Source organism: Cynocephalus volans, chromosome 1 (assembly GCF_027409185.1).
Source record: "Cynocephalus volans isolate mCynVol1 chromosome 1, mCynVol1.pri, whole genome shotgun sequence".
NCBI lineage: Eukaryota > Metazoa > Chordata > Mammalia > Dermoptera > Cynocephalidae > Cynocephalus > Cynocephalus volans.
Genome location: NC_084460.1, coordinates 86,418,143 through 86,440,724, shown reverse-complemented (window position 1 = coordinate 86,440,724; position 22,582 = coordinate 86,418,143). Strand labels below are relative to the sequence as shown.

The 22,582-nt window shown below is 37.5% G+C and overlaps 1 protein-coding gene across 6 annotated transcripts in view; it reads right to left on the bottom strand.

Moving 5' to 3' along the window:
• Nucleotides 1-22,582, bottom strand: part of PPM1L (protein phosphatase, Mg2+/Mn2+ dependent 1L) — a 287,755-nt gene that overhangs the window by 122,601 nt on the left and 142,572 nt on the right. For 5 of the 6 annotated variants that reach the window (XM_063085967.1, XM_063085948.1, XM_063085962.1 and 2 more), the window contains one exon: nt 13,680-13,713. The exons of the other annotated variant lie outside the window; for it this stretch is intronic. In XM_063085967.1, coding sequence (XP_062942037.1) covers nt 13,680-13,694 — 15 coding nt within the window. In that variant the 5' untranslated portion in view covers nt 13,695-13,713. The remainder of the gene's footprint in view (nt 1-13,679; nt 13,714-22,582) is intronic. 6 annotated transcript variants of the gene reach the window in all.

Genomic DNA, 22,582 nt, shown 5'->3' with positions numbered 1-22,582 from the left:
ATTTCTGATTTAGGCTAAGAAGGATAGGATTGGAAAGTTGAACAAAAATGTAAGGAAATGCTGTCGTAGTCACTACTGTGCTGCCGTCTCACAGGTGTGGCCATTTTATAATGCAGGCCCTCTTAGCTGCTGGGGGGACCCAGCTATGCTAAATTTCACGCTATAATTGGATCATGTTATAGACAGTTTCTAGTATATGAAGAAAGTCTGGAGGATGAGTAAAATAACTTTATAACATTAGTATTTTGAGGTACAGATTCCCTTACCACTACCACTCTTCTACTGATAAAAGAGATTGTCCAAAATAAATATTTGCAGGTTGTTAAAAAGTGTGTGTGTGTGTGTGCACACCTGCGCACGTGTGTGTGAGAGAGACAGAGACAGAGAGAAGGTGAAAAGTAAATGTATAAATCCAATTGCTGGGTTTCAGCTACCTCAAGGAAATATGAAGTCTATCCTTGGGGGATGGGAGACAGTACAATGCATTCCTAAAAGCAATTCCTTCTTATGCGCAGAAAAAGTAAACAGGCTTATGTGGTCCTGATTTTATCCATTTAAAGCTTCCAGGTGGGTCATCAAACCCCATTGTGAAAGAAAAGGCCAAGAAAGGCCCTTCTAGGGTTGAGGTACTAGGAGCCCGGAAAGAGGAAGAGGGGCAGGCTGGGGGTGCAGTTGGTCCCTTGGGAGCCTGGCCCTTATTGCCACAGAGCTCCGGAGCAGAGTGCCCACAAATGGGTGTGGACACTAGCTGGCTCCAGAGCATGCTGCCCTTGGCTGGCACCGTAAAGCCTGCCTGCAGGGACAATGGCTTTGGGTAGGTACTTTTAAGAGCTCCCCAACCCCAAAGAGTGGAGTGCCATTACAGCCTTGGCAAAGTGGACAGAAGAAGTCATTTTGGCCATAATAATGATAATGGCTTAGGACCAGGCTTCTCCCTCTGTTTCCAGGACCCATTTAAGACCTGGGAGGCCAGGACAATACAGTGTGAGAGTGCGTGTGTCTGTGTGAGTACATGCTCTCCCACATACACACATGGTGGGGAAGACCCAAATAATAACTGACATCAGATTCCTCACCAGCAAGAAGGGTTCAAAAATTGATTTGAGTGATAAAAATAAAGGCAAACAGTGTTTTATTGAGCCCAAGAGCAATTTACACTGGCTCCTTGCTATTACCTTCCTAATGCAAAACAGGAAAAAGCAAGTATAGGACATTTTAATGCAGCTATTTCTGACAGGAGGATATTTTTCCTCCTTCTAAAAACAAACTATTAAACTTTTAGCTTTTGTATAAGAAGTAACACAATATGTGCAACAGACATCCTCTCCATATCAAGAGCCCTCTTCCATCCATGAACCTAACAAGGCACTGTAGGGTAGCATGAGAATGAGGCCCAGGCATGCCCATTCATTATTAAAAAGAAATATGCCTTTTAACCTTTAAGACAACACTGTGAAAATGGCCACGATTAAGTATGCTACTTTGAAAGAAAATCCAGTTCTTAAGTGGCCCAACTATGATCTCAGATGAATGAAAAAACAGAACATAGTTGACACTGAGGCCAGATGGATTGGAAAAAAGAAGGAAAAAGAAGCCCACGAAAAGGACTCATAGGGCAGTCAGGCTGCTAATTCAAAAGAGTTCACAGAGCTGGCCCTAAAATACCTAGTCTAACTTGACTTTTCATGTATTTGGTGGATTTCACCAATTTCAATTTCTAAAACTAAATAGTACTAATGGTTGTAATTCTCACTCATACAAATAAAAGAAATCTCAAAGCCATTTTTCTAGTCTGAGATGATTTCACAAACTTTTTCATTAACCATCCCAGTCTTTAAGAACCCTTCTCTTTAATTGCTGTTTTATTTCTGGTACTGTACTTTAAACCTCGTCTCTTGTTTATTTGTATGTATCACTGTACTTCCAAGTCTAATAACTTGAACATGGCATTCTGAAATTTAATGCTATTTCCTATTATTATTGACTACCATCTAACTTTTGATCATTAGCAAACTTCTCAGTAATGAGCTTTCTCTCTTTTCTGGATTCAAATTATTCCAAGTAACAGTATATTATTAGTTACTAGATTCAGGAAATAACATCCTTCTTATTGTTCTCTTTCAGACAAATCAATGGTTCTTAAACTACTATTTTTCAAAATAATTTTTTAAATAACAGATATATAGTCTATCCAATTTAGCAACTTGCTGTGGATATTTTTATATCAAACAAGAATTCTTAAGGAAAGATATATTTAATCCATAGCTTCTCTATTATGTTAGAATATACATACATCCTTTCACTTTTTAGATTCAGTTTTGTTTTTCACATCTTAAAGACATCCCTGACCCTACTCTGAACTCTTGTCCACTGTGATGATTTGTAACAGAAATTTCAAAACAGATTAGAGTGAAATTTTCAAAAGAGTTGGCATGCTCCTTTTCCAAAGTACTAGACAGACAAATTTTGGCTGCCCAGAAGATATTCTGGATTCATCCAACATTTATTCAGCCATTCATTTATTAAGAACTATTTATTAAGTCTCTTCTATGTGCCAGGTACCATTGTGCTAGGCATATATAACAGTGAATAAGACAGGGTTCTTGCCCTCAAGTAGCTTTTAGTCTGATAGGGAAGATGAGCAGATAAACATGCAATCAACCATACAGGACTGTGAGTGCCTGGATAGTACAAGCAAAGGGTACTCAAAGGAGGGGCAGCTAAGTCAGTTTTTCCCAGAGAAAATGCCCTTAGCAGGTGAATCCTGAGGGTGAGAAGGGTTAGTGTGTATGTGAGTGCATGAGAGGAGAGGGGCAGGACGGCACAGAGGCATCAGGACAAGAAATAGGAGAAACATTTCTAGATGATCAAGGCCTTAAATCTTGATGTAAAACAACTTCTATTTGTTTATTTAATCACTTTAGTTTGAAATCTATCTCGAATTTTATTACAATCAAAGAACAAAAGGAACACTGATCATAATTTAATTCTTCAGGGCCATCACATTGTTGGCATGCCCTGTAACACAAGGATGCTCTAAGGGTCTGGGATTTACTACACCTATACCAATGGCCCCAAATTGTCCTTCCTTTGAAATCATTTCTTTTTTTTTTTCATATGGTGGTCTTTTCCCCTAATCTGCTCTCAACATTTGTACATATAGGAGTACCTCTCCACCCCATCTGACTTTTTGCTTTTATTATCTGTGCACATGGAAAACAGATAACGAGGCTTATGAAAATCATGTCTCATATAAAAATACATAACCTTTGAGTGAGACTGGCAGAATTCTGCTGTACCTAAAGCATATGAGATAGGAAGAAAAGACCTTATAGTATTTACTTTAGTAATCCAGAAATCACTTCGCTTACTATACATTGATTCGTTATATTCATGGTAATTAAGGCAAGAAATACAACTTCTAAAAAGTTAATGATTTCTAAAAATAGAAATATACTCACTGAATAATGTCACTCTACAGTTTATATGACAATGTAGGTTTAGATGAATCTATCCAACTAACTAGAACAGACTATTAATAATGGTAGTAGATTGAGAGATTTCTTCAATACCTTTAAGCAACAGTGGGATTGTGAGACAAAATTTGTCCCACTAATTCACGTGCAGAATGCTTACTCAATGTCACTGAACCAAATACTGTCATGTGAGCCTCTAAGTCAAAGAGCAGATGGTAACTTATATAAAGTTGTGAAAGACCAGAAACAAATGGCACTACAAGCATTCAAGGATCCTAATTCCCTCACTTGTCCTCAGCAACTGTTCTCTAAGCCCTTCAGAGCAATGCCTTTGTTCTTCCCTATGAAATTTAGCTTAGAACCATGCACAAAGATGTCATAAAACGCAGCTGACAAGCAAGTATTTATATAGCTTAAAAACTAAAGTCATTGGCAGAAAAGGGTTTGGTGTTACACAAGGGTACTTCAATAAGTTTGTGGAAAAAACAGAATTAAAAGATATTAATTTTTCCATGAACTTTTTGAAGTATCCTCATATATTTCTAACTCACCTTTAAATTGGTAGTGTTCAGGGTCCCTTTTCTCTCTTATTTGGAGGGCCTGATGCAACCAATAAGCTCCATGCTCTTAATCATGCACATATTCAACTCAAATGCCTTTGTGATGTCTAGAAATGGAACAAGAAGCATATGGAGGGAAAAGCAGCAACTGAAGATAGAAGCATGTGTTTCTCAAAGGGGATGCCAGAAAAAAACTGGAATGTAAAATTGGCACTCAACTGGCAGCTGTCTAAAAAAATTTTTTTAAGTAGATTGCAGAGTATACTGAAAAGAGAGATATGTAGGCAGGCATCTTTGTTCAAATCCGAGAACATGAAAGTTGAAGGTGACAAAAAAAATTCTTAATCTATATTTACCTTTTTAATCCCCAAACCATTCTTGTATTATTTTTATTTTTTATTTTATCATAACACAATATAAACATGTTTTGCGGCCCTTCACAATTTCTCTCTAACCCCCCTCCCGCACCCTCTTTCCCACCTTTGGTGGCCTCAGTTCTGTTCTCTCCTTTTGAAAGTTCAACAAATTCTTGTGGTTGTTGTATCTTTTTTTCTTTTTCTTTGTTTTCAGGTCCCACTTATGAGTGAGGATGTATGTTTTCTCTCTTTTTGTACCTGGCTTATTTCACTTAAAATAATTTTCCCTAAGTTCATCCATGTTGCTGCTAATGGCAGAATTTCATTCTTTTTTATAGCAGAGTAGTATCCCATTGTGTATATATACCACATTTTCCTTATCCAGTTGTCCATTAATGGACATTTAGTTTGGTTACAACATTTAGCTATTGCAAATAGAACTGCAATAAACATGGGAGTGAAGGTATCCCTTTGACATGATGATTGGGTATACACCCAGCAGTGGGATTGATGGATCATATGGCAGTTCTACTTGTAGTTGTTTCAGGAACCTCCATACTGTTTTCCATAGTGGCTGCAATAATTTACAGTCCCATCAGCAGCGTAGGAGGGTCCCCCTTTCTCCACATTCTCACCAGCATTTGTTATTCTGTGCCTTTTTGATATTGGCCAGTCAAACTGGCATGAGACGATATTTCAATGTGTTTTGATTTGCATTTCCCTGAAGCTGAGTGATGCTGAGCATTTTTTCATGTGTCTGTTGGCCATTTGTATATCTTCCTCTGAGAAATGCCTAGTCAGCTCCTTTGCCCATTTTTTACTTGTTTTTTTACTGTTAAGTTGTTTGAGTTCTTTGTATATTTTGGACATTAATCCCTTGTTGGATGCATAGTTTGCAAATATTTTCTCCCATTTTGTAGGTTGTCTTTCCACTCTGTTAACTGTTTCTCTTGCTGTGCACAAGCTTTTTAGTTTGATAAAATCCCATTCATTTATTTTTCCTTTTGTTGCCTGTGTTTTGGGGGACTTGTTCATAATATCTTTGCCTAGTTGTACTTCTTGAAGTATTTCCCCTATGTTTTGTTTTAGTAATTTTATAGTTTTGGGTCTTACATATAAGTCTTTGATTTATTTTGAGTTGATTTGGGGATATGGTGAGAGGTACAGGTCTAGTTTCATTCTTCTACATATGAATGTCCAGTTTTCCCACCACCACTTCTTGAAGAGGCAGTCCTTTCTCCAATGTACGCTCCTATTGTCCCTGTCAAATATCACTTACCTATAAGTATATAGGTTGATTTCTGGGTTTTCTGTTCTGTTCCATTGGTCTGAGTGTCTGTTTTTATGCTGCTTTGGTTACGATAGCTTTGTAGTATACTCTGAAGCCAGACAGTGTTATGTCTCCCTTTTATTTATTTGTTTATTTTTTTGATCAGGATTTCTTTAGCTATTTGGGGTCTTTTGTATTTCCATATTAATGTTAGGATTGTTTTTTCTATTTCTGTGAAGAATGTTATCGGTATTTTGATGGGGATTGCACTGAATCTGTAGATCACTTTCAGTAGTATGGAAAATTTCACAATGTTAATTCTACCAATCCAAGAGCATGGAATGTCTTTCCATCTTTTTGTGTCCTCTTTAATTTCTTTCAGCACTTATTTGTAGCTCTCATTGCAGAGATATTTCACTTCTTGGTTAAATGGATTCCTGGGTATTTTATTTTTTTGGTTACTATTGTGAATGGGCTTGCTTTCTTGGTTTCTTTTTCTGCTAGTTTGTTATTGGAGTATAAAAAAGCTACTGATTTTTGCATGTTGATTCTGTATCCTGCCACTTTACTGAAATTGTTCATCAGCTCTAAGAGTTTTTTGGTAAAGTTTTCATGTTTTTCTGTATATAGGATCATGTCATCTACAAACAGGGACAATTTGACTTCTTCTTTTCCAATCTGCATGCTCTGTATTACTTTATCTGGCCTGATTGCTCTGGCTAGTACTTCCAATACTATGTTAAATAGGAGTGGTGAGAGTGGGCATCTTTGTCTTGTTCCTGTTCTTAAGGGCAAAGCTGAAAGCATTTCCCCATTTAGCATAATATTGGTGGCAGGTTTGTCATATATGGCTTTTATTGTGTTGAGATACTTTCCTCCTATACCTAACTTAATAAGAGTCTTTATTATGAAGATATGTTGAATCTTGTCAAATGCTTTTTCTGTATCAATTGAGATAATCATATACTTTTTGTACTTGATTTTTTTGATGTTGTATATCACATTTATTGACTTGCATATGTTGAACCATCCTTCCATCCCTGAGATGAATCCCACTTCATTGTGGTGTATAATTTTTTTGATGTGTTGCTATATTTTGATTGCTAATATTTTGCTGAGGATTTTTGCATCTATGTTCTTTAGTGATATTGGCCTGTAGTTTTCTTTTTCTGTTATATCTTTGTCTGGTTTTCGTATCAGGGTGATGCTGGCCTCATAGAATTAATTTGGGAGAATGGCCTCTGTTTGAATTTTTGGAATAGTTCCAGGAGAATTGGTATTAACTCCTCTTTAAAAGTCTAGTAGAATTCAGCAGTAACAACATCCACTCGTGGGTGCTTCTTTGTTGGGAGACTGCTGATTACTGCTTCAATCTCATTGCTTGTTATTCCTCTGTTCAGGTTTTCCGTTTCTTCTTGGTTCAGTCTTGGTAGTTTGTAAATTTGTTGGTATATAATTGTTTATAATAGTCTCCAATGTTTCTTTCTATTTCTGTGGAATTGGTTGTAATGTCTCCTTTTTCATTTCTGATTTTTGTTATTTGGGTCTTCTTCCTTTTTAGTTAACCTAGCTAATGACTTGTCTATTTTGTTTATTTACTCACAAAACCATTTTTTTTGTTTGTTTGTTTCATTGATCTTTTGTAACCATATTTGGGGTCTCTATTTCATTTAGTTCTGCTCTGATCTTAATTATTTCTTTCTGTCTACTAATTTTGGGATTGGATTGTTCCTGTTTTTCTAGTTCTTTGAAGTGTAACATTAGGTTGTTTATTGATATCTTTCTATTCTGTTGATATGTTTATTGCAATAAACTTCCCTCTTAGTACTGCTTCCGCAGTATCCCACAGGTTTTAGTATGATGTGCCTCTATCTTTGTCAGTTTCAAGAAATTTTTCAATGACCTATTTAATTTCTTCTTAAACCATAGGTCATTCAGGAGCATGTTGTTTAATTTCTATGTATTTGTATAGTATCCTCAGTTTTACTTTTATTGATTTCTAGTTTTAGTCCACTGTGATCTGAAAAGATGCTTGAGATGACTTAGATGTTTTTAAACATGTTGAGACTTGATTTGTGACCTAACATATGGTCTTTCCTGGAGAATGTCCTGTGTATTGATGAGTTGAATCTATACCCTGCAGCTGTTGAATGAAATGTTCTGTAGGTATCTTCCATGGCCAACTGGTCTAAAGTGTAGTTTAAATCCTGTTTCTCTGTTGATCTTTTGCCAAGGTGATCTGTCTAGTGCTAAGAGAGGGATGTTCAGGTCCCCTACTATTACTGTATTGGGGTCTATCTCTTTCTTTAGGTCTAATATTGTTCACTTTATATATCTGTATACTCCATTATTGGGTGCATATATATTTATGATTGTTATGTCTTCTTGCTGGATAGATCCTTTTATCATTATATAGTGGCCTTCTTTCTCTCTTCTTGGTTTGTGGTTTAAAGTCTGTTTATCCAATATAAGAATAGCTACTTCTGCTTGTTTTTGGTTTCCATTCATGTTGTATATCTTTTTCCATCTCTTCATTATTAGTCTGTGTATGTCTCTACAGTTGAGGCAAGTCTCTTGAAGACAGCATATAGTTGGGTCTAGCTCCTTACTCCAATCAGTCAGTCTGTGTCTTCTGAATGGGGAGTTTAATCTATTTACATTTAGGGTTGTTATTGAAAGGTACTGTCTCACTCTTGGCATTTTATCAATTTTTCATTGGGATGTTTTAAATATCTTTTTTTCCTTTCTTCCCTTTTTGTTGTTTGTTGGTCATGTGAGGTGGTAAGATTTAGTTTCTTTCTCTTTCTCATTTGCATTTTTATTCTACCAGTGGGTTTTGTTCTTTCTTGTGCATTTGTGGTAGTGATCATCTTTTTTCAGATTCCAGATGCAGGACTCCCCTGAGGATTTCTTGCAGGGCTGGTCATGTGGTGGTGAACTCCTGCAGTTTTTGTTTATCTGGGAAATACACTATTTCTCCCTCATTTCTGAAGGATGACCTTGCTGTATAGTATTCCTGCCTGGCAGGTTTTTTTGTTGTTGTTGATTACTTTTAGCATTTTGAATATGTCATTTCCTTCTGGTCTGCAGAGTTTCTGCTGAGAAATCTGCTGTTAGTCTGATGGGGGCTGCCTTATAGATGAGTTGACACTTTTCTCTTGCTGCTTTTAGGATTCTCTTTGTCTTTGAGCTTTGCCAGTGTGACAAATAATGTTTCTCAGAGAGTATTTTTTTGGGTTGATTCTCATTGGGGATCTTTAAGCCTCCTGGATCTGAAGATCCACATCTCTCCCTATATTTGGGAAGTTTTCAGTTATTGTTTCATTAAATAGGTTTTCAATGCCTTCTCCTTTCTCCTCCCCTTTTGGAACACCCATGATTCAAATGTTTGTGTGCTTAAGGTTGTCGGCTAGCTTGCTTAGATTTTCTTCATTTTAAAAAATTCTTTCTCCTTTTTTTTGGTTCCCCTGGGTTATTTCAAAAAGACTGTCTTCAAGATCATAAATTCTTTCTTGTGCTTGTTCTGGCCTGCTGCTTAAGCCTCCAATTGTGTTTTTTTTTTAATTTCACTCAATAAATCTTTCAGTTCCATGAGTTCTGCTGCATTCTTTCTTAAGGCATTAATTGCTTTGTAAATTTCCTCCTTCATATCCTGTATTTTTTTTCTCATCTTGTTACATTGTCTAACTGAGTCTTTTCATATCTCATTGAGTGTCCTTAAGATTTTGCTCAGAATTCCTTTTCAGCCATTTCAATGGTTTCCTGTGCTATAAATTCAGATATTTGAAAATTACTGTATTCTTTTGATGGTGTCATAATTTCTTGGATTTTCATATTTCTATCTCTGTGTTGATGTCTGGTCATCTGGTAGGGCAGTTGCTTCTTCTAAATTACTCTGGAGCAGGCTGAGGAGAGAGACTTCCTCTTCTTTTTCTGGTCTCTGCTGGTGAATCTCCTTGTCTCAATGTAGTTGAGGGACTGGTGAGCAACCTGCATGGTGGCTGTGGTTGCTACTGTGGTGGCAAGTCACTCTCGTGGCCACCATGGTTTTGGCAGTGGCTGTGGTGGACCACCCACATGAAAATGGTGTTTTTGGCATCCTTCTGCCTTCTGCCAGGCAGTGGGGGCTTTCTGAGGCTCCTTCCTAGGACACCATGCAAGCTCATGCCTTCTACCACGTGGTTGGGGCTTCCCACATCTCCTGCCTAGGACCCTATGCATGTTCCTGCCTTCTGCCCAGCAGTACAGGCTCTATTTTTCTATTGTATTTAAGCTACACCACAGCAAACGTGTTATATTTTAGCATCTAAACCATTACTTTTATTTCGATTATGCATTGAAGCCACTTCTGTGGCAAGATTTTCAATAATTTCTATTGGTCAAAGATTATATCCAGATTATATAAAGAACTCTTACAACTCAATAATTAAGAAGACAAACAACACAATAAAAAAAATAAGATTTGAACAGACACATCACAAGAAAAAGATATATGAATGGCCTCCAAGCACATCATTAGTCATCAGGAAAATGCAAAATAAAACACAATTAAAAGATATATATATATATATATATATATATATCACTATACACCTATTAGAATGCCTAAAATTAAAAAGCATAACTATGCCAAGTATTGGCAAAGATGTGAAGAACTTAAACTTTCATACACTACTGGCGGGAATAAAAAACGGTACAACCATTTGGAAAACAAGTTTCTCAGTTTCTTATAAAGATAAATATACTTAACGTACAACCTAGCAATTCTACTCCTAGTTATTCACCCAAGAAAAATGAAAAACACATTTCCACTTAAAGATTTATGCATGAATGTTCACGACAGCTTTATTAATGATAGTCAAAAACTGGAAACAACCTAAGTGTCCCTCAACAGCTGAATGCACACACAAATTATAATGTATTCAATGGGATACAACACAGGAATGGAAAAGAGTGAAGTATTGATATACATAACATTGATACATCTCAAAAACATTATGCTGAACAAAAAAAAGCCAGACACAAATGAGTACATATATTCAATTTAATTCATATGAAATTCTAGAAAAGATAAATTTATTCTATTATGACAGAGAGCAGATCAGTGATTCCCTGAGGCCAGGGGTCAGGGTAGGGAATGACTGGGAAAGGCACAAGGGAACTTTTTGGTGTGCTGAAATGTTCTTTATCTTGATTGTAGTGACGGTTACACAGCTACATAAATGTATCAAAACTCACTGAAATTTACTTAAAATGGGTTTGTTTTACTGTATAAATTATACCTCATTAAAGTTGATTTTAAAAATTAGTTTCATGTTGGGCCGGCCCCATGGCTCACTCAGGAGGCCACGGCGCTGGTAGCGCCAAGGCCGTGGGTTCGGATCCTATATAGGGTTGTCTGGTGCACTCACTGGCTGAGCGTGGTACGGACCTCACCATACCAAGGGTTGCAATCCCCTTACCGGTCAAAAATAAATAAATAAATAAATAAATAAGAGCGATGTCTTTTGAAAAAAAAAAAAAATTAGTTTCATGTTAACAAAACAAAAAATATTAATAAAATCAGATTTTCTTTGAAATCTAACATCATGGTGGAGCTGCTTCTAGGTGGCCTAGGTTCCCTTTTTGTTGTCCAGAATGTAGAATCTACCTGTTTTGTGACTCCATAATTTAACTTTTTGTGCATTATCTCCTTCACAACCCATTAATTCAACTGTTGAGGGGCCTAGAACTCTATGTGCTATTATTTGAACCTCTGTTCTTCTTCCTTTTAAACATGGCCCCAGGAACACCTCATCAATTTCCAAAAATTCATATGCCATCTGCATGGATTTTACCCACAGAACACCCCATTAAACAGCTCAACTCTCCTCTAAGAACTGCTTCATTTCAACTTACCCCATCACACTATATAAAACACCACCAAATAAACATTTCAAAGTGGTTATCAAATTCACCTTTTACAAAAGAAAGCTTAAGGTTATTTACACCACTTCCCATAGCCACTCTGTTTCCAAAATCTCCCCATCTTCACTGGACGATCTCCTACTATATTGTTAAATCTTTGGGGGAAGAGATCATTTATTATTCAGCATCTTATCCTTCACAAGTAACTACAGCAATAATCCAAACTTCACAATTTCTTAATAACTGTTTGTCAAATGAATTAGTACATAAAACTATCAACCAATCTGCTATAATTACCACTTCTTCATCAATTTCTATATGACACACTTCAATTTGAGCAAATAACTCTCTTGCATAAATATTCACATTCTAATAGAAGGCCCTTGGAGACTCAGAGAAGTGAATAGCTAAAATTGGTGGAATGGCAGGCCTTAGTAAAGGAAAGGGAATCCCTTCAGAATCCCTCAGATAACTGCCTGTTAGTATCTTTATCCCTACGTTTAAGGGTTTGCTCTCCTAATACAGAGTACTATTAATAGAAGGCAGCTCTGTGGTTGTATAACAAGTACCAACTCTGCGGAGCCGTTTTTCTCTTTAAAAAAGCCCTTCATTTCTTCCTCTATGATTAAAAGGCAAGAGTTAAATGTGATAATGGAGGCCCTCTGTATATGCAACACTAACAAATATAAAGAATTATTTCCTAACCTATAAGATGAGGGGAGACATGGATTTGTTCAGGGATGTCAGATAGAGCTCACCTTGCACAATAATTTGCCTGAAATTCTATTTTAGAAAAAGCTGAGAGAAAGGTCTGCTCTGGGCCCAGGAGGGGGCTTGCAGGCTAAATATCCCAGACGATCTCCAAATCCTCATTCAACTTTCAGAGTAAGTGAATCTAGCCTTATCAAAACCACATATCTTATGGCTTTGTGCACACCATTATCATCATTATTCAGGTCTCCCCAAGCCTTTTAAATATCAGCTTTCCCTTCTCGTTACTCCTGATTTAACACAGATTAATCTCATAGACTGAGAAGACTTTTTCTACCAGCTTCTCTGCTTTCCCTCTTGAATGTAAAGATGCAAACTATTCTCAGGGGTTCAAGATGCCTCTTCCACTCCAAGAAGCAGAATTAGTATTGGTAGGAGATCAATGTCAAATGGTCCACATGTTAGGAAGTGGGATGGTTAGAGTTCTTGGGTTCATTCTGTGCACCCCTTTTGGATTTCTCTGTTGGAGTCAGTAGCAGTTATTGGTCCTCCGTTGAAATGCCTCCTCTGTGTGTGATAAGACTGCTTGTTGTTTGGTAGGACCCTGCCCTGTGAAGGTTGAGGCTAGGAAGCAATGCTAGTGCACTTTCTCTTTCTCCCCCTGGGGCTTGTTTTTCTCATACCATAGGGATGACAGGAATCCAAGGATAAAAATTAGTGTTGGGCCTAGTGAAAGGGGCCCAGAGAGCCTTCTTTTATGCTAAGTCATAGATCAGAAGGATAAAAGAAATACCCACTCAAGTGGTTGTGACCAGCCCACTAGAGCTAGGGCTTCCACAAAGGGCTTTGGGGTCAAAGCCCAGCAACAATAGTGTGCATTTTCTAAGAAGGTCTGTTCTACAGAGCTCTCTGCAGAACCTATGGTAGTGGTAGATGGCTATGGTTGAGGTTTGGTGTGCTGCCTGGCCACCCTCAAACTCTTCATCAGAGATGTGTAACATACAAGTTCACTCTGACAGTGACAGAACACAATCTACAACCTTAATTTTTATTCAGATCTCTTACTGATATTCTGCTAAACATACTGGATGTAAAGGATGAAGCTATTCGTATCAGAACAGTACAGCTGTTGTAGGAAAATACCAATAAAAACCCTAGTTGTCCACAAAGCTATGCATATCCCTGATATTCAAACTATCATACATAAGAGCTAATTTTTTTCCTCATTACAGGTGACTGGATGCTAACCTATCCTCTTTGGTCAAGCTCTTTAATCTTCAAGTGGGATATAAAAATACCATAATGTCGAGGTAATTAATAAAGTAGGGTAAATTCAAATTTCATCTCCTGAATCCCTGAGCTCAAGGAATGTCCTCGAGTCCCAAAAGAAATGGCTTACCATGGTGCATATCATTTTGGTTTCCTGCTGCAGCCTGCAACCGAAAAGCAACATTTAAAAACAGTTATTCCAGCTTCTCTGAAAAAACAGAAACACAAAAACTAAAAGCAACACTTCAAAAGAACTCATTTAGCATATGCAGTTATTAAAAAACCTTGTAAACACATACACACATAACTAAATAAATTAGACTCAGAAAATAACCAAGTTGAAGGAAGTTTAACGATTTCACCTCGACCTTCACATTTGTATTTTTATTCAGTTGTACCTTATTCATGCCATTCCCTGAACCCAAAGTGAATTCCCCTCTCCTCTACCATTATATTGTACTCAGCACTCAAGGTTCAGCTCAAACACTATCCCCTCTGAGATCACCCTCTGCCCTCCTATACTATTGCCTATACTCCTAAGACAGCATTTATGAGAATCTGCCCATTAGTTAGTTGTTTATGCAATTAACTGCCCTACTTAGGGTGAGCTGTTTCAGAGAAAGGACTCTGTCTTTGTAATCACCATATGCCCACACTATTTATCCCTGTGGATTCACATTAAGTAGACAGGTCTCCATAAATATTTGGTGAATAAATTTCATCAGTCCTCTTTGCTTCTTTGTTATGATATCTGTTTCTAAGTATAAGACACACTTTTTAAAAAAGAAAGTAGTGATAAGTAGATTTCATATATTCTCAACTTCTCTCAGGCAGATTTTTTCCCTCAAAGTTTATGGATATTTATAAAACAGGGCTCAAGGAAACTCATCAACAACTATCCAACTAAGATTATTTCTTTGTAAAAATAACACTGCATTCATCTTTCCAAATGTAACAAGGATCCATATACCTTCTTTGTAGGTCATTTTGAGGTCAAACATCCATAGTAAAAGCAACTCTTCCACCATGACTTTGATAATAAATCTAATTATAATACATACAATTGTGTTTAGATGTATTATAAACACAATCTAATACTTAATAAAGAAAACCTACAGCCAAGTTTCTTGAAAAGTTTATTGTAACCATTATGGAGTTACTCAAATAGAAAGACTAGCAAAAACTCAAAACTTTTAAAGTTAAACATTAGGTACATTCAAAAAGGTTCATGTTCAAACACAGATAATACAAAGAAATAAAAAGACTTCCTACTTTGCTGAATATTATCCTTTTGCCCTTCCATAATAATTTTCTACCCTTCTCTTCTCTACTGTGCTCTGCCCTGAGAGGCTGACCTGCATGGTTTGCATCAACTGGGCTCCCTTGCCTTCTGGCTTCTCGTTGGGTTTGGCCAATGGGAGGCAAAAGATCAGAGAGCAGGAGGAGAATGAAGTTGGAACTTTATCTCCTTGGATTTCTCCCTGCCAGGCAACAAGCAGTGGCTGTGTACCTGCTCCAGGTGGGCAGCCTCTCTCTCATATCTCAGCTCTTGCTGGTTTCCAGTAATACAACTCCCTCCCCTTGCCCTTTTAGGTGTGGTAGTGATAGCTTCCTACTGTTGCAAGGCCAGGAGTGCTTCACTATCACTTTTTGATTTTCCTTAACTCTGCCACATCTTTGTAAACAGTCATTAATTAAACATAGTGACAACACTTGATAAAGAAAATGGCAAGACAGTTTATGATGAAGAAAATGTTGGATCTCAGTAATTAAATGGAATACACTTATATACCCAAGAGGAAAAACACTATATTGCCCATTAAGAGAAATGAAGAAGTATACACAAATACAAATATAAACAAGAGAAAAACAAAAATGCATCCAGATTAGTTTTTTTAAATAATGTTACAATAAATTCTTGAACATAAATTGCTTGGTTATTCTTAGTTTTTGATGTGATTTTTTAAAACTACTTTTAAAAAGCTAGGTAGCTTCAATGAACAGTAGTACATGAAGGTAAGTAAATTGGAATTAATATTGGTAAGGAAATGTTCTTTAATCTTTATCCTAAACTACTTATTTCTCATTATCTATATTCTTATAAACCCTGCTACTGTTCTACTATTATAACCCAAAATATTATTTCAAACTTGTATTTTTACTGCCTTCCTTGTTCCATGGACATTCTGCTTCTGTTGCCTCCAAGTATAATGTTCTATTCCTAAAATACATACAATGGTAGGCAGCCTCTAAAATGGCCCCCAATAATACCTGGCCCCTGGTATTTATGCCCTTGTGAATCCTCCCCTTTGAATGAGACCGAGTGATTTGCTTCTAACCAATAGAACACGGTCAAAGTGATGAATCTGGAGTTACAAAAAGACTGTGGTGTCCATCTTGGGTATTCTGTCTTCCTCTTTCCCTTGCTTGCTCTGAAGAAAATCAGCTGCCATTTTTTAGCTGCCATGTTGTAAGCTACCCTATAGAGGTTCATATGCAAGGAACTGAGGGAAGACTCAAGCCAGCAAACAGCGAGGAATTGGACCCACAGTCCAATAGCCCACAAGGAATTAAATTCTGCCAACAACTACATGAGTGAGTTTGGAAGTGGTAAAGACTTCAAATGAGACTTCAGCTAACATCCTGACTGTAACCAGAGGCACCCATGTAAATTGTACCTGGATTCCTAATCCATCAAAACTGTGAGATAATAAATGGTTGTTGTTTTAAGCTATTAAGTTTTAAAGTAATTTATTATGCAACAACAGATAACTAATACACATATTGATCCAGGCATCTCATCCAGTTCTTTTTTTTTAAATTGATATTTCCATAGAAATACAATTGGTAAAAACCAATAGAAGAGCACCAAGGGAAGGATACAAAATTTTAAAACATCAGAACATGTGGTCTTTTCTCAAGTAGAAAAAAAAATTAAGAAGGGGTAGGAAATAAAAAGAAGTCTAACTAAAATTAGGAATTATTCAATGAATAGAAGCCCAAAAGTAAACAACAGAGAAATGAAAAGCTAAAACTGATCAATAAAGGAAAACTAGGTCTAAGATTTTTAAAGCCTTAAATGAGAAATTAAAATGTAAAGCACCCAAATAGAAAGAGAAAATAGTCTTAGAAAAAAATATTTTTAAAAGGTTTTTAAAAATGCTTTCACTAGTTCTACTTTCCCCATCAAAAAGTAAATGGGAATAGGGTTAACCAATACTAGAATTTTAAGAACAAAAAACGTGTTTGACTAAGGAAAGGAAAGAACTAATGAAAGATAACATAATAAGCTAGATAAGCTTCAATCTGTAGGTTTTGATGACTTGCTTTTAGGATACTAAAAGAAATTATATAACTCTTTTGATTATCACTTATGATTGTTTAAAACAAAAAAACTGCAATGTATAGAAACTATAAATATATTATGATTATGATTTTGATTAGGACTATTAAAAGAAGATAGTCCTAGAAGTTACTGATTTGCAAGCTTAACTTCAGTGATGGGGGGGGAATCACCAAAAAACTAAACAAATATATGTTAAATAAACCATGTCTCAGAACTATTAGATGGGCATTCAAGTGACTGAAAGGTTAATATTCTGATCTTATCAGTGAACCAGTGTCACCCTGTAAGAACATAATGTTCCAGGGTGAACAGGATTCAGTCTGGGGTATGAGATTGAGAATGATCAATTGGCAGAACATGCTCTTTACAATTAGACAGTGATATCCAAGTAGGGCCATATGGGAAGAACAATTATTCAGAGTCACTGTTATATATTAGAACTGGTAGGGAAAATACAAAAAGAAATTCAGTAGAGTAAACTTATATGAGGTTAGGTTAGCAAATCACACAAATAAAAATTACCCCTAAGGGTTATTTCCCTTAGAAAGGTTCATGGAAACAAAGATTGTAACATCTCTCAGTGAATCCAACTCAGCCAGTCCTTCCTACAACACTAGAACAGATCTTTATTTTTCTGCTGTGAAACAAATGAAGGAGTTGGTTCATGTTGTACAAAATCACATATCTTTCAACACCAAAATCACATCCAGCAGGGCAAGAGGCTCACAACATGAGAGGCACGTGGCAACTGAGTTGACTGAAGAACAGCAGGTTCACATCTCACATCTCAGTCTGGCTCCAAGAATAGCACAAGGAATCGCTCATATCATGAAAGATGTTTTCTCTCTCCCTCTCCCTTCTCTCTTCCCATTATATAATGTGCATATGATAATAAGCCACTGCAATTGAACACGGTAGAAAAGATTTAGTTAAAGGGTAGCTATCAGCAATGTAGTGCTGATACTTTTTAAAGACAAGGTCAGTAAGAACTTGTCCCATTGGCTTGAACTCATCTTCCCAGCACAATAGGCTATAATCACACCCTTACCATCTGTTTCTCTTCCACAGTGGGATTATACTAAGTAATAACCTACCACTGGAGGACAGTCATATCAACTGGGATGGAGGGCTGACCAGTTGGCTCAGTTGATTAGAGCACAGCCTTGTAACACAAAGGTCAAGGGTTCAGATTCCTGTACTGGCCAGCCACAAAAAAAAAGGGAGGGGAGGAGATGGAAACAGCACTGCTCTAAAAGTCAAGAGACCTGGACTCTAGATCAGCTCAACCCTACACTAGTTGTGTGAACATCAGCATGTTCCGTAACTTCTCTAAACCTCATCTTTCTCTTTTTTATAAATATAAGCATATTATTCTAGACATTAATACTCCCTAGGGTAATTTTCAGCTCTAGATTATGTCTCTATTTCCCACTACATCATATTTTGATAGTTTTTTTTCTGGTACCATAATGACTCGCTTGTGAAGTGTTACAGCCTAATACCAACCTGGGCTCTGAAGTCAGGTGGACCTGGGTTCAAATCCCAGAACTGTCATTTTTTCAACTGTGACAATAGGAAAGTTGCTAACCTCTCTGAGTTTCTGTTTTTCCTTCTAAAATAGGGACAATAATATCCCTTTTGCAATAGGATTGCTATGAAAGTAAATCAGATAAGTCATCTAGTACAGTGTCTAGCACACTGTAAGCTCTAAAAAAACGTTGATGATGATGGCGGTGATGTTACTGGCATAAAAACCTATTAAATGTCTGGTAAGGGAAGCCCCAGGCCTTACCTACAGAACAAAGAATAGAAAGCAAATGATTCCTAGGGATACCAAACCAGCACCTTTGTCTCACTGCCTCTTTGTGCCAGTCTACGAAATTCTCTAAACAAAATCCTGTCAAGGATATCATGTCTATTACGGGCTTCACCATCTAGGACAGGTTTCCAAAGTATGGTTAGTGGTCTGTGTTTACACAGACATAAAAACCTATTTAAAACTGAGATTATTTGCTTATATGTAAAAAAGTCAAGTAAAGTTATCTGAAATTTTATTCTGCTGCAAAAATCACACACTCCCATTATCTAATTTTTTAAAAATAAAGTTTGAAAGGTACGATTAAAAGCAGAGAGAGAAAAAGAGGAGGAAAATGTCTAGAATTAAAATTCGGCTTATAGAAAAGTTAAGGACCAGAACTTATATGTCATACAAGAGAGTTAATTAAATAAGAACAAATTATTTGAAAAGGCACTATGATAAGAAAAACATAATTAGCATACCTCTTTTGGTTAGCATCTGTCCTTCAAAAAGCAATTTAGTCTGAAATACAGAACCACTTCAAGTTTAGAAAATGTAACTTAGTGATACTGGAATGAGTGTTGTTTTCTTTTAAAGCCTGTTCTTTTAATAGATAGGAACCCAAAAAACTTGCTCTTATATGGTATATACTACACAAAGGTACCTCAAAAAGTTTGTGAAAAAATTGAATTAAAAGATAATAGGAATCCTTCCATGAACTTTTTGAAGACCCCTCATATATCCATTTTGTGCAAGAAAATGGATTCATTTGGCTGATAAACTGCTTTAGCTGATGAGTTTTCCACTCACTTCAACTTCTGGAACACTGAATTTCCACTGTCCCATCTTACCTATTTGCTCTAAGTGGGCACATATTTCAGTATTTTTAATCTATATAATGTGCTACCCTACATCTCAACTGATTTTTTTCTTCAAACACCATATTCTTGATTTTTTTGTTAGCTTTCACTTCACCAAAGCTACTAGAAAATAAAAATAATTTTAAAAGAAAATAAAGATAAATCAAATAAATATCTCAAAGCACTAATCTTAATATGTCTTAGTTTTTTTTGAAGGTAAGAGAGGGCTGAATTCAAAACTAACCATTAGAGGGCCTGGATTTCCCAGAATCACCACAAAGTCCCCAAAAGGTTTTCTTTGCAATAACAATACAAACTACAAAACAACAACAAAACATATCCATTAATTTTAGAAAATTAAAAGAAAAACAGGATAAAAACATCAACAAAAATCTTCCATGATTAATCCCTACAATTTATCAGTTTGTTGACAGGAAATCTGAGCAGGTACTGTTCCAATGGGTAGAGTTCTGAATCTAGAATTTGAAGACCCGATTCTCTATCTGACACTGCCTCCATAGCAGTAATCATTTAAGCAGTTACTATTTAACTTGAATGTTCATTTAAATTCTCTATGCCTCAGTATCCTTTGCAACCTCACCCACATGTTGCAAAGATCAGACAGAATAAAAAGCTATGAAATATTCCTTTCCTACAATAACTTTATAGGAAAGACTTTCAAATAGGGCAAAGAACAAAGAGGAATAGCATAGATAATAAACTTTACACTAAGGATCCCTTCCTCATAGAACATTTGTCCTCAAATTTTAGCATGCATCAGAATCACCTGGAGGACTTTTTTTTTTTTCCCCTGCTGTCTACAGGAGACTCACTTTATTTTTCACTTGGAGATCTTCTAAACAAAGGAGTCCTCCCTCCCTCACCCAGTAGAATTTGCCTAACAAGTTCCCTGGAGATGCTGATGCTGGTGCATCTGGTCAGTGGACCACACTGTGAAAACACTTTTAGAACAATGGATGGCATGCCATATTCACTATCCAATTGTCCTCATATCATACCCAGAAGAGTTGGGTTGAAGTAGATAACCAGCAATCAAACAAAGTCTTGCCTATACACACAATACCCAGTCTCCACTCTTTCTAGCTTTCTTTCAATTCAGTAGACAAAATTAATTTTTAATACCCTAGAGATGCTTTCACTATTAAGTGAAAGATAGATCCTTTCATTATCCATCTTTCCTACAAACTCTAAGTAACGAGTTTCTTAATAAAGCTGATTAGCTTTTGATAGGCAGCCTCTCTCTTATTCATTCCTGTCAACTCAAAAAGCTTGCAAAATCTATTCATGGTGACTATTTTTCCTTTTCTGTATTTAGCAATGCCAAGTGTTGCAATACTTAAATACCAAGACATTTTGTAAATACAGGTAGCTTTTATTTTTTTAAAAATCAACTTGTGTATTCTGCTTAAGCATATACTATATCAAAGAAACTTATATCAACCTTCACTCCCATATATTTTTTTCTGGTGTAAAAGTAACAGAAAATCACAAATTTTTTTCTGATGTAAAGCAACAGAAATTCATAGAAAATTTCATAAATACTGAAATAAATAAAGCAGTCAATCAATAATAATCCCTCCACCCAAAAACAGCTACTGTGAAATTTTTGGTAAATTTTCTTCCAATGTTTTTCAGTGCATATACAGATTATACTAAGTAACATTTTACATTCATTTTCCTCCTACCTAACAAATTGTAAGAGTGGTCAAACATTCTTTTAAAATTACTTAACAGGAGACTTCCGGTCAAGATGGTGGAATAGAGAGTCCCCAGTGTTACTCTCTCCCACAAAGCAACAAATTTACAACTATAAAAATGTAACATCAGCCAAGCTGGGGTCACTGGAGCTCAGGTGAAGAGGAGGAGAGGCCTTTGGAACTCATGACCATGAACAGAGAAAGAAAAAACTGCTCTCAGCATTTCGGGCCGCGGCTGCTTTAATGCTGGAGCACACAGAGCAGGAGCCAGCAGAAGCCACAGTTGTGCCCTTTGGATGAAGTTGCTTGGAGGCGGCAGGGGAGAAGAGGACTTTGGTAGTCCCCAGGGCAGCAAGACCACTAATAGGGTTTCTGTGGACCCATGCAGGAGTGAGGAGCCAGAACAGCTGAAAAAGGGGAGTCATTCAGAGGCCTGTGAGTCATCACAAGGGACCAGGGCAGGGCCCATCCCATGGAAAGTGTTTGGAGCATGGGAGGTGGGGGAGATGGGCCCACCAGGAGAACACTGGGACACAGCAAGGATAGCCAATCCTCCCCCCAATCAGCGCAGGACTGCTCAGAGGAGACTGGTCGGGAATGCAGAATTGCATGGGGTGCAGTTTGATGAAAAGATTCAGGCCCAGATCAGAGTTTCTACACAACCCAGGTGCACTGAGTATCTGGAGAGCCAGAAGTACCTATAAGGTCAACCATTAAACCCTGAGCTGCACAAAAATCTTCCCTAGGGAAACAGCAGCAAAGTGGCAATTTACCTCAACCACACAGCTCAAGTACTGGTTCCCACAGGAAGTTCCCCTGTTTTAGAAGCAAGCAAAGGACAAAAACTTAGTTCTGGCCCAGGCACACCATGGGGACATGAGGCATGGAGCCAGGGGCAGGACCCCCGCCCACAACCAGTCATACTGCCAGCTCCTCAGGGCCCCACCTGGGAACCCTAGGATTGGAGCCAAGGACCAGACCCCACTCCCACATACAGGCACACCACCAATGTCTAGGGACCTGCCTGGGGACCCAGGGCTAGCAGCCAAGGACTTGATCCCCTTCCCACAACCAGGCATGCTGTGACAGTGCCTCACGGCCCCACCTGGGGGCCCAAGACATGGAGAAGGGGACCAGACCTCCCTCCCACAACCAGGCATCCCATGCCAGCACCTCGGGGCCTGCCCTGGGACCTGGGGCACGGAGAAGAGGACTGGACCCCCCTCCCACAACCAGGCACTCTGCGCCAGTGCCTTTGGGCCCACCTAGGGACTCGGGGTAAGGAGCTGGGGACTGGACCCCCCACACACA